Source organism: Phoca vitulina, unplaced genomic scaffold (genome assembly GCF_004348235.1).
Source record: "Phoca vitulina isolate PV1807 unplaced genomic scaffold, GSC_HSeal_1.0 scaffold14, whole genome shotgun sequence".
Lineage (NCBI taxonomy): Eukaryota > Metazoa > Chordata > Mammalia > Carnivora > Phocidae > Phoca > Phoca vitulina.
In genome coordinates this window covers 740,328-753,015 of record NW_022589717.1, presented here as the reverse complement: position 1 = coordinate 753,015, position 12,688 = coordinate 740,328, and the positions used below count along the sequence as shown (strand labels likewise).

Below are 12,688 nucleotides of genomic sequence, written 5' to 3'. Positions count from 1 at the left end.
CAGCATTGACTTTTGGGGCCATGACCACTGATTTATCCTTTGGCTTTTCTTTTTTTTTCCAGGGCCCAAGGCATCAAATTTTTTTTTTTTTTATTATGTTATGTTAATCACTATACATTACATCATTAGTTTCTGATGTAGTGTTCCATGATTGTTTGCATATAATACCCAGTGCTCCATTCAGTACGTGCCCTCTTTAATAACCCATCACCAGGCCCCTCCCCCCTCCCCTCTAGAACCCTCAGTTTGTTTCTCAGAGTCCATAGTTTCTCATGGTTCATCTCCCCCTCCGATTTCCCCCCCTTCATTTTTCCCTTCCCTTTAGCTTTTCTTTTTACAACATTACTCACTCTAGTCCGAATAACTTCTAGGTTTTTTCATGTTTTTGTTGTTGTTGTTTGTTATTTGTTTGGTTTTTGTAATCTCTACATCTATGTGGGGCTCAAACTCACGACCCTGAGATTAAGAGTTGCGTGCTGTACGGACTGAGACGGCCAGGTGCCCCTAGGTTTTTTTCTAATTAAAGGATTTAATGACTATGTTCTGGTACCACATATAAGTCTTTGGTATCATCACTTAAAACCAAGAGATTAAGGAAAAATAAATATGCAGACTTTTTCAGGTTTCAGGGTCATCTTTTCATGGTGCTGTTGCTATTGTAGAATCAGTGCTAAGGAGAAATGATTTTAGAGCAAGAATCCAACCACCCCACTATGGATTTTATTTTCAGAAATTTTTTTTTTTTTTTGAGTCACACTAAATAGATCTTTATTCTTTTCTTCTCGGGAAACTTGATTTCATATTCATTCACTACAAAATCCTTCTGACTCTCAGGAAACTAAAGACAAATAACGCTCAGTGTTTTGTTTTGTTTTTTTCTATTAGGCTTTTATTCTATCATGGCAGTTGGAAACAATCATTAATAACCAAGACACAATCAAAAGAATTCTGGTGAAATAATTAATTAATATAGAATCATCATTCAAATCTTTTCTTGTAATGAAAAACAAGGCCTGCACCAGCACACAAGTTTGAATTCAATAAGTAGAGTTTGCTTTAGGCATATCAGTGAAAAAAATTTCCTCAGAAGCAAATTTGAAAATAAGGAGACATGTTTTTAGAGTCATTTCTCTTGCGTCAAAATTTTCTAGAATAAGTAAATCAGGTGCATGGTAGTACTTTGATGTCAATATTTTGGTTTTCTTACTTATTTTTTAAAGACTGGATTTAAACTCATGATATAAAGCAGACATTTAATTTCCCGTTTTTCTAAAGATAATATTGAAAGGTCACGTTCTAGCTTTTAAAGTTCTAAGAAGTGACTCATTGTACAACTACTGTCTTTACAGGCTTCAAAATCAAATTTCCGGTCAGTATTATGCATTTTGATTTGGCAAACATGTATCCTATTTTATGTGTTGTAATAGAGATTATTATTAAGAGCTTTTTATTACTGATTTCCATCTTTTAGGCAGATCTTCTGAACACTCCATCATATAGGTAAAAAGAACATTGTAGTCTTTGATGAAATCTACTGTTTGTGCCAATTATAACAAAATCTCTGACAGAGATTCATAAAAGATCTGGAAAGTTTCTCATTTTATTACTTCCAGACTTATCTTTACACACATTTATTTTTTACTATTTATTAATTGATAAAGATACATACATTCAGAAAGATGAGCATTCTCAAGCTGACAACTTTGCTCCCCGAAACATAACACGCAACAAAAAGGAAGATATGCCAAACAAGGGTCATCAGTGAATGAGGGTTGTGTCAGACCAAGACCAGAAAACATTTCTTTTTCTCTCTAATGATCAAAAGCTGTGGAAACTTCTGTGCCCAAAGAGACATGGCAGAGCATTTGCTGAAAAGTCAGTGTGGCTTAAGGGCCAGAACTGAAAGGCTTGTGTCTGAAAAAGGACTGAGTGCTCTGGGGAAAATGCCATCCATGGCCAGCCTCTGGATTGTGATCTGGTTCCAGCTGGGCTCAGGGGACCTGGTGTGCCCTGGGTGTAGCACTGGTTTACAGGACCCCAGGAAAACCGACTTAGTCCAGATTCTTTGGGGCACAAGTGAAATTTTGGCATATCATTCATTCACTAGTTTGAAAATCTCAGATTAGCCTCAGAATTGACTTTTAAAGATTTTATTTATTTATTTGACAGAGAGAGCGAGAGAGCACAAGCAGGGGGAGCAGGAGAAGGGAAGGGAGAAGCAGGCTCCCCCCTGAGCAGGGAGCCTGATGCGGGCTCGATCCCAGGACCCTGGGATCATGACCTGAGCCTAAGGCAGACGCCTAACCATCTGAGCCACCCAGGCGCTCCCAGAATTGACTTTTAATCAAGAAATATTTACTGAACACCTGTTATGTGTTTCAAGGCCATTTAATTTCAAATTCCATTCAAATAAACTATTGATTTATTTATTTGAAAGATTGTGTTTATTTATTTTAGAGACAGAGACAGAAAGCCCGCTTGCATGCATGCATGCAGAGGAGGAGCAGAGGGACAAGCAGACTCCACGCTGAGTGTGCTGAGTGCGGAGCCCAACGCCAGGCTTGATCTCAAGAGCCTGAGATCCTGACCTGAGCTGAAACCAAGAATCCGAAGCTTAACTGATTGAGCCACCCAGGTGCCCCAAACTATATTTATTTATTGATTCATTTCCCCTCTACAGAAGATTAGATAGTATCTTCAATGGTGGGTCGAAGGGATGGAAACTCAGAGAATAATTAAGACATTGTTCTTCTCACCCCTGACAAAGCTACTCTCGTATTTTTCAAAAAAGAGGATCATTTATTCTATTCTTTAAAATCTGCAAATATTGTTATTATATGATTTTAATAAAATTCTTCTACTTAAGAAATGAGGAACTATTTTCATTCCAAGGCTTTTCTTAATCAAGAAATAGAAATCATTTCCATGATGTGTGTGTGTTGCTAAAAACAAGACAACAGGCTCAAAATTGAGTCACTTATGCTAAGCTCCATGTTATCAAACTGAGATTCAAACTAATTACTTTTGGCTTTTGTGAAAATGTCATTTTAAACCAGTCAATGCGGAGTTGCCTGATGAGTACTAGATAGGTAATCTGCCAGATGGATACCTGCCATCACCTAAAAGAAAGTAACCTTGCAACAGCCAAGGTTACTTTTTTGTTTAGTATGATTTCCTTGTTCCTGCTTTCTTCTGCCTGTAAAAGTCTTTCATTTAGTACAGCTCCTCAAAGCTCTTTTCTGTTTGCTAGATTGCATGCTGCCCCATTCATGGATTGTTGAATGCAGCCAATAAAATCTTTAAAATTTATTTAGTTGAATTTTATTTTTTAACAGTGTGCTCTTTAATGTTATTTTTAATGGTTTATAAGCAACATCAAATGTTTATAGGAACATCAAATGAATTCCAAAAGACCTCAGAGTAGAAAATTATCAAGAATATCAAGAGAAAAGAACAGAAAGCTCCTAGCTTGTCTTAAAGGAGAAAATAGCTTTTCAAAATTTCTTCTGAGAAGTACCAAACTTTATTAAAACCACTAGGACAAGGCTTCTGTTGTTTCATTGCTGTGATACAGGATTCAACTGTTTGGGCGTTCCCTCCCATCTCCCCCACCTCTCCTGCTTATGTCTGAAGATCTGACAGGTCTGGTGATTTCCAAGCAAGAGAGGACTCAGGAATGGTGTATCTTGGGAAGTGTAAGAACTTCCCCTGGGTTACAGCACCATGCAAGAACTAGTTTCCGCTGGATTTAAATATTAAGTTGTTCGCGACAAATTTTGAATTAACTTGAAATCGATTAGTTGCATACTGTGTACACCCCCTTTCCCTGTACGTTAATCACCATACTTACTGATCCCCTATGAATTCAAATCCCTGAAACAAGCACTAAAAAAAAAAAAAAAAAAGACGCATAACTTAGATGTGAGAAGCACCCAAAGTTCCTAGTCCTTAGGGCGGGCTTTCAGTAGCCGGGCAATAAGCATACTTTCAGAGTCTGGAATTCCATACAATTATTTGGCAGGATACCTCCAGCTGTGTCATAGCCCATTTCGTTTTGCATCTGAAAACAGTAAAATTCCCCGATCAGGAGTACTACTAGCTCAGCGGGGCAAATCCCAGAGCTGGACAAGGGCGGGTCCGTAAGCTGCAGCGCCCTGCGCGGCGGGGAGCAGACGGGTCCTCTCCTCTCGCCGGTCTCTGGGCTTGAGGCCCCGAGGTCAGCTCCGCTCCCGGCACCGCGCCCGGCGCGGGTCCGAGCCGCCAACTTCGGGCCAATCAGCGCGCGGCGTCTCTGAGACCGCAGCGCCCCGGCCCGCGCCCCCCGCGCCCCCGCGGCAGCAATGGCAGCAGCGGCCGCGGCGGCTCCGGGCTGAGCCAGACCCGGGACTAGGAGGGGCTGAGCCGCGGGGGATCCTGGAATCGGCGGGGGAGGTGGGGATTCTGGGAGGAAAACTCCATTTCCTCCTTCCCCGCCGGCCTCTCCCCTCCACCCCAGCACCCCAAATTTCGATGTGTCGCCGCCCGGGCGCAGAGCGCTGGTGCTGAGCGAGGCGGCGGCGGCCGCGGCCGGGAAAATGCTGGGCATGTACGTGCCGGACAGGTTCTCCCTGAAGTCCTCCCGGGTTCAGGACGGGATGGGGCTCTACACGGCCCGCAGAGTGAGAAAGGTGGGTGACCCGAGGGCAGCCTGCGCGCCCCTGCTCCTGCCGCGCTCTGTGCGCCTCCCGGGGTCGCCCCTCCACCGGGGCCGGGGGCTCCGCGGGCGTCGCTGCCGTCGCCCTTAGCCGGGGTCGGCCGGAGTCCGGCGGGCAGGCCGGGGCTGGCGGGGCGGCCTTCGCCTGCCCGCACCTCCCGAGCCGGCTGCGCCACGTAAGTGCCTGCGGGGCGCCCTCCGCTGCCGGCTGGTCCAGGGGCGGAACTGCCGCCGGCCGCCTTGCGGCAAGATGTCTTTCCTTTCCCCCGCAGGAAGTGAGTCCGGATGGAGCCTCCCTCTTCCTCGGTTCAGGGAGTGAGCTGCGTCCCTGCGTTGGCGGAGCCGCGCGTGGGCGGGTGTCTTCATAGGCGCGCACGCAGCCCCGCCGCCGCTTTTCTTCTTTTAGGATGAGGAAATGTGGCCAGAAGCGCCTCACTCGCCCTATAGGGATTGGGAGGCGGCACGCAGAGCGCACTTCAACACAGGCCTTAGAATCTCATTCAGACATGCAGAACTTCCTTCCCTCCTTGCAACATGTGTTTTGTGGATCCTGGGAGGTGCCAACTGGATAATCTTAGAATCTCTGATCTTTTTTCGCTGCTTTAGGATTTTCTCTGACTAGCTCTCTCCTTCCAGAAATTTAGAGGCAAGTGAGCAAGGCAGGCACATTGCACTGTACATACGGGAACGGCTTGGAAATGTTGGATGTTGAGAGCAAAGACCTAGGAGGAGAGAGAACTGGAAAATTCCAGACCTTTGGAGTTGATGAGACCTGTGTTATGGCCCTGTCACAGGATGTGTAAAATCTGGAACCGCGAAGGCAGTGGTGAAGTGCTCAGGGTAATGAGAGCTACCGTTTATTGAGCAGATACTTTGGGCCGAGGCCAGTACTTGGAACTTGACCTACATTAGTAACGTCACCAGCACAACTCCCTTGAGAACAGTAATCCTCATGTAAGAGATGAAAAAACAAGTACTGCAAGGTTAAATTTCCTGCTGAGTTAATAAGTTAGGCTTCAAATCCATGGTTTCTGGGTCCAAAGCTCATGCTCTTTTCAGATCTGTCCCTGCCAGGTACCCCCCTCCGGTCCTCCTTCCCCTGTGCTCTCCCCTCAACAGAGATTTTGAAAAATAGAGGTTTGGGCAAGAGCAGGCTTGTTTCGGAAAGGTACGCTAGCAATAGGTTCACAGAATGCACCCAGAGACACTAGGATGCCTTTCACATGGGTATAAATCTCCCTCCACCCCCTCACCCGAAGAGCAGGAGGAGAACGGTGGACAGGTGCTTCAGGGCTTCCTTGACAGCATGACCTATAAGTATTTCCTAGGATAAGACTGGAAGAAGCAAACCCCATATTTACTTTTTCAAATGGGAGTTTGGAAGAATGCTCAAAGGAGAAAACCAGGAGTAAACCCTTTATCTGAATTTGAGATGAACTGAATAGATGTTTTTGCCAAATAGGTAAATGTCAAAGTCAACATTCTTTCAAAGCAGAAGTTGAAATTCTACTTTTAATCTTTTCTCACAAGATGTGAAAATTCCCAAATGGGTTTTCTTGAAAGTCTCAGGTTTAAGTGTAATCACTTAAAAATTAAACACAGTTCTTAAACACAGTTCTTATTTTGTTTATTGTTATTAATAGTTATATAAATATTAGAATTATTTCATAATCCCTAGTTTTTGTCTTATATTACTCTTTAGGTTTTTAGAAACAGCTGGCCAATGTACATTCTTTTGATACTTTTATAAGTTCCAACTTATTTTTCCATGTACTTGATTATTTGGAAGTTTTTTATTATTTTTGGATATAGAATGAACTGCTTCCAAAATCACCATATATTATTCTATTATTGCAGTACTAAATAGACACTTATCTTTTCCTGGCTTTTGTAATTTCAACATGTAAAACACATAGAGATTTTCATCCAGATCACATCTAGAATGCTAATCTGTATTTCAGGTGAATATGCAGATGTTTGCATTGAATTCAAATGACACACTATTAGTGACATAATTTAGTTATGATCACAAGATACTCAGTTATAAGGTCATTGATCATGGACAGGTTCATTGATGCCAGAAATGATCCGGAGTTAGGCTTCAGCTCCTTTGCCTTCCAAAGGCCGAGGACCACACTGAAGCTGAATAGCAGATTTTAACTGAGTGGTAAGGATGAAGCTAAATGTCCATGAATCCCTTATCTGTTTGCATGTAGTTTCTTGATTCTTAAATATTTTCCAGGTTACCTTTAATAGGCCTACTGGCCTTAAATCAAGGATCAAGGGGTCTGAGAAGACAGTATTTCAGCAACTAAAGACCTTAATTTAAAGCTTTCATGTTCTCTATTCTAAATAAATTTTTTATTACATCACATTATATATATATATATGTTGGAAGTTACAAATTTTTGTCACACTTTTATAACACATATTCTCATATAACACTTATGTTTTAAAAACATAATTGCCATGCAAGCCATCTATTGATTTCAAATTAAGAGAATCTAATCCAGACTGGTACTGAAGTTGGGGGATCTTTCTAGATACTCCACTCCCACTATATTGATCATGTCCATTTGAGAATCACCTAATGCCCTGGCTCCACCTTAGCCCTACTAGGTTTTTCCTTGGCGGTTATCTTTTTTTTTTTTTTTTTTTTGCAGGCCTGCTGCCTCTTTCTTTCTCTCTCTCTCTTTTTTTGTAGAAAGTCTGCATAATGATAATAAAGTGAAAAGGAAAGGACCTTCTTTCCTTTTCTTGCCGTTATGGAAATTAGAGGTTAGATGAGGAGAAAGTCCTTTGGTAGCTATTTCTGTGTAAGCCATGAATTGTTCTTAGAGAAAGAATGGATTAAGACTGTTGGAAGGTCCTTGAGTAGAAAAAGGACGCCTGAGTTTCTTCATGGTTATACACATTGTGATTTGGTAATGATGAGGATAAGGTGGACACTTTTGCTTGCCAGGTGCCAGACCCTGTTCTAAGTGTCTCCTATGTGTTACCTCATGAGCACAGTTTTAATGCTTCAATAAAGATGTGGAATTTTAGATCATAAAGTACTATGCAGATTAAAATTAATATTATTACTCAAAGGTAATACATTAAATATACATACAAAAAAAAAAGTTAAGCAAACAAATCTCTTACTACATTACATTTTTTATATCATGACCATTATTCCCCTTCACAGCTAATGAGATTAATCAGTGGATGGTGGTGGTTGACATTATGCTTGGAACCCAAAATGTGGAAAGGTGAACCGCAAGGTTCCTTCAAGCTCTCAGATTTTGTGATTTTATGGAAAGGGTTAAGGCAGGAAATACAGTACTACCAGTCTTCCTTCTCTTTAGGTCTGTTGCAGGCAGTGGGTTTTTCTTCCCCTCTGGCTTTCAGGCCTTTAGCCATTCATATGTGGCAGGCGCTATGCTAGGGTCTGGGTGTACAGAGTTGAGCAAGACAGACCTGGTCTTCGTCCACAAGGAGCTTGTTTTCTTGTGAGGGGAGATAGGCAGTAAACAAGTAAAAAAGTACAAATTATCATGAAGAGTATCATGATAATTTGAACCTGTTTATCTGGATTGATTTTGCTAGGCACTATATTAGGCGATGGAATTGCTGAATTAGAGTAATTTTTCGTCTGGTCAGGGAGACAGCAAAGGAAATAGTTTCCATCTGATCTGACTGCTGCTATGACATTCACCCAAATGAGGTGGTGAAACTATGGGGTAAGAGATGCTGCAAGATTTCAGAAGAAGGAGAGACACCCCCGCCCCATCATTACAGTAAGTGATCAGAAAATCCAGGGGAATCAAACAGGGCTTTATGGAGGAGTTGAATTTCTTGAGGGTCAGTCAAATTATTATTGTTAAAATGTCTTTATCATTGAGCATTTCAACTTCACACATCTGTTGGTGTGACACCTCAGGTATTGCCTGGGTGACACAGACTAAGTGGTGGACCTGTGATACCAATTTCTGTGAGTCTGATCAGATTTTGTGCTCTTAATCCATTTGCATGGAGTTGAACAGTTTGTAGGTAGAATTGTTGGGAATAAAATGGAAGCAGTCCTTTAAGGGCTGGAAGCCCTTGTGACAGACCATATTGCAGATGAAGGGAGTCGTTTAAACATTTCCACTGAAGCACCACCTTGGAGACTGTGGCAGCCTGAAAGGGTCACACAGCAATCTGAAGTCTGGATTTTCTGTTTACTATGTACTTGTGGGCCTTCTCTCATTTTATTGTACGACGGTCTTCGAAGGTTTATTATTATTCCCATTTTACAGATTACATACTTGATGGATCATTACTTTTTGTCAAAATTTTTGTGGTTGTCCTTATGCTGACCTTTTAAAAGTTTTTTGCCTTTCCAGTTCATTCTTCATTAGCAGGCTAAAGCCTTACCTGATCAGACATGTAGTTATTTTCCTTTATATCTAGAAGCCCTTTAACTTGCATAAGCTGAGCTGGGTTTGTAATTTTTAAAAAGAACCAAAGATTAACAGGAAAGCTGAAAAAAAGCTGAAAAGGAAGTAACTAAATATAAATGAAATAAAATTATGTCTCTCCCAGATTTCTGGTCCCCCAGTTCCAGAAGAAGCAGTAAAGAGCATCGCTGAGGCCTATTTCTACACCACCTGCAGTGAATTGACCCCACTGGGGTAGCTCTGTTCCTGGCTCCCTTCCCTCTCAACCTTGTGCTTTTTTGCCCAAGTGGCTCCTGAATAGCATCCTGTGCCCATGAACCCTAGGGCAGTGTCCCACTCTACTTTGCCTTTCTCATGGACAAACATAGGTTCCTAGTTCAAACTGTCAGATATCCTGGGATTTTATACACAGCTACTTTTCAGGGCAAAATTTATTAACAGTGCTGGGATATGAGTTTCCAGTTACTACTGTGACAAATTATCACATTTCATGGCTTAAAGCAATATAAGTGTATTACCTTATGGTTCTGGAGAATATAAATCCAAAATTAGTGGGCAGAGCTGATTCCTTCTGGAGGCTCTAGAGTCTACCTCCTTGTCTTTTGCAGTTTTCTAGAGGCTGCCCACATTCCTGTGCTCATTCCTTTACCCCATATCATTCTGACCTCTGCTTTTGTGGTCACATTTCCTTCTCTGACTCTGATGCTTCTGGCTTCTCTTATAAGGACCCTAGTGGTTAGATTGGCCCAACCCGGATAATTCAGGGTAATCTCCCCATCCCAAGATCCCTAATGTAATTACATCTGCACAGTCTCTTTTTATCAGGTAAGGTAACATACAGATTCTGGAGATGAGGATGTAAACATTTTTGGTGGGCCATTATTATCCTACCTGGGCTCCAAAGTATAATTGTTCCTTGCCTAGATTATGTGGAACATTGTACGATGACTAATGGGTGGGTCCTTCCCCACATACTGGTCCTGATAAAAAGTACCCATTGCAAGTCTACCACGTTGATGAATATTCTGCCTCATTTTCAGTATTGATTCTAGAGAAGATCTTCAGAGTTGTCATTCATGCAAGAAAACCAGGATGAGTGGTTCCCTTATAATGAGGAGGAAAAAGTATGTTCTTAGAAGTAGAAAAAGAACTTCAGAAGTAATTGAATGTACCCATTCTTATTTTACAAATAATGACACTGGAGCCCAGAGAAGCTTTGCATGGAGGCTTGCAGCTAACAACTGTGCCTTCCATAATACCAACTCCCTCTCTTTCAAATCAAGGCAAACACCTTGGTTCTCTTTGAGGGACTTGAGTAAAGATATAGTGTGGTCAAATCCTAAGTGAAGAATACCGGAAATAAAGGTTCACATCTGAGTTTATGAAAAGAAAATAAGCGGGGAAAAAAAAAAAAAAAGCAAGTTGTATAGGGCTAGAAAAACATATGGGAAAGAGGTACCCTGAAAAGAAAAGTAAGTAAAAGCATAGAGGAAAAATCACCATGCATAAATGTTAATATAAGGAGACTGAATTTTGTGGAATCAAGTGTTTTGTTGATCAGCTTGGAAGGTGAATCTAGTGAAGAAACAATGGATCTTTATGCTAGGGCTAAAATTCTGCCAGTGAGTGTTTGCTTAGATTTCCTGGTGGCTGATGATAACTAATTTGGAAAAATAATCAGAGGAAAAATCATCACCATTGATGCCTGCCATATGTGCTATCTCTTCTTTATGTTTACACATTTACACTCTAGGATAGTGACTCAATGCAGCTTTGTATTTCCTGGTGTTATTACAGATTTTAAAATGTATAACTAATCCACTTAAACTGAGGTTTTCTCAGAAACTTCATATTTTGTTTTGTTGTGTGTGATAATAACAGCGACAGTTAATCTTTTCAACAAATATTTATTGAGCATCTGAAGTTGTTAGGCACTGGGCCAGTTGCTAGCGACAGAAGGGTGAATGCCTGAGACCACAGTCACTGAATGCATCCCACAGTTCATATGCGAGTCCTACAACAAGCCTACAAGGTGGCCATTATTATCCTTGTTTTATAAATGAGGGAACTGATTTTGAGGAAGGTTGTATCAATAATAAGTGGATTAATCAGAATTCGATCTCAGATCATTCCATATATCCTTCTCACTGAAAAAAAAATTTTTTCTCTATACTTATAAAGTGTGTCTATGCTCATATAACACAATACGGACACGCATCTGCTCACACACTTAAAGAGTTATTTTACAAAAATGAGAAAAGAGTAAACTCCTTTCATCATCGAGCATTTCTCATTCAACAGTATCTTATGGGAATCGCTTCAAGTCATCTACTTTGGCTGTAATTTGTTATTTTTAATGACTAAATATGTTTTATGCTGTCAGTGTGCCACAATTTCCATTTATTCAGATCGTGTTTTACACGGTTATTCAAGATTTATCTTCATGACCAAAATCTGTACTGGGCATTATGAATACAGTAGTGAGCGAAATAGAAATTTTGGCTCTTGTGGAGTTTGCATTCCAGTGAGAAGAGACAGAAACTAAACAATGAACATATTAGATAAATTTTATACTATGTTACAATGTGATAAGTGGTACAGAAAAAAGAAAAAGTAGAGCCAGGTATGGATGACTCGGCAGAGTGCATGGATGTGGGTGTGGGGTTGGTGGATATTTAACTTAAAAAGTTTTAAAATTAATGGCATTTATTTTTTTTAAAGATTTATTTATTTGAGAGAGAGAGAGAGAGAGAGCATGAGCTGGAGGGGCAGAGGGAGAGGGAGAGAGAATCTTAAACAGACTCCACACTGAACATGGAGATTGACATGGGGCTCGGTCCCACCATCCTGAGATCATGACCTGAGTCGAAACCAAGAGTTGGAGGTTTAACCAACTGCGCCACCCAGGTGCCCCTAAAATTAATGGCATTTTAAAAAAATATTCTTACTTTTATTTTTATTTTGTTTTATTTCAAGTTTTTATTTAAATTTTAGTTAGCTAATGTATGGTAAAATTGGTTTCAGGTGTAGAATTTAGTAATTCATCATTTACATGTAACACCCAGTGCTCAACACAACAAATGCCCTCCTTAACACCCATCACCCATTTAGCCTCTCTCCCTGCCCACTTCCCTCCATCAACCCTCAGTTTGTTCTCCATAGTTAAGAGTCTCTTACGGTTTGCTTCCCTCTCTCTCTCTCTTTTTTTTTCCCCTTCCCCTATGTTCATCTGTTTTATTTCTTAAATTCCACATATAAGTGACATCATATGGTATTTGTCTTTCTCTGACTGACTTATTTCTCTTAGCATAATACCTTATACTTCCATCCATGTCATTGCAAATGGCAAGATTTCATTCTTTTTGATGATGGAGTAATATTCTGCTGTGTGTATATATTTATACATACATATATATATATGTATGTATACATATATATACACCACATCTTTATCTATTCATTAGTAGATGGAAATTTGGGCTCTTTCCATAGTTTGGCTATTGATTTTTTTTTTTTTTTTTAAAGATTTTATTTATTTGACAGAGAGAGACACAGCGAGAGAGGGAACACAAGC

The 12,688-nt window shown here is 40.8% G+C and overlaps 1 protein-coding gene across 1 annotated transcript in view; it reads left to right on the top strand.

Moving 5' to 3' along the window:
- The first annotated feature begins 4,328 nt into the window (after positions 1–4,328).
- Positions 4,329–12,688, top strand: part of PRDM5 (PR/SET domain 5) — a 189,700-nt gene continuing 181,340 nt past the window's right edge. Inside the window, exon 1 of the mRNA XM_032412752.1 lies at positions 4,329–4,667. Coding sequence (XP_032268643.1) covers positions 4,575–4,667 — 93 coding nt within the window. The 5' untranslated portion in view covers positions 4,329–4,574. The remainder of the gene's footprint in view (positions 4,668–12,688) is intronic.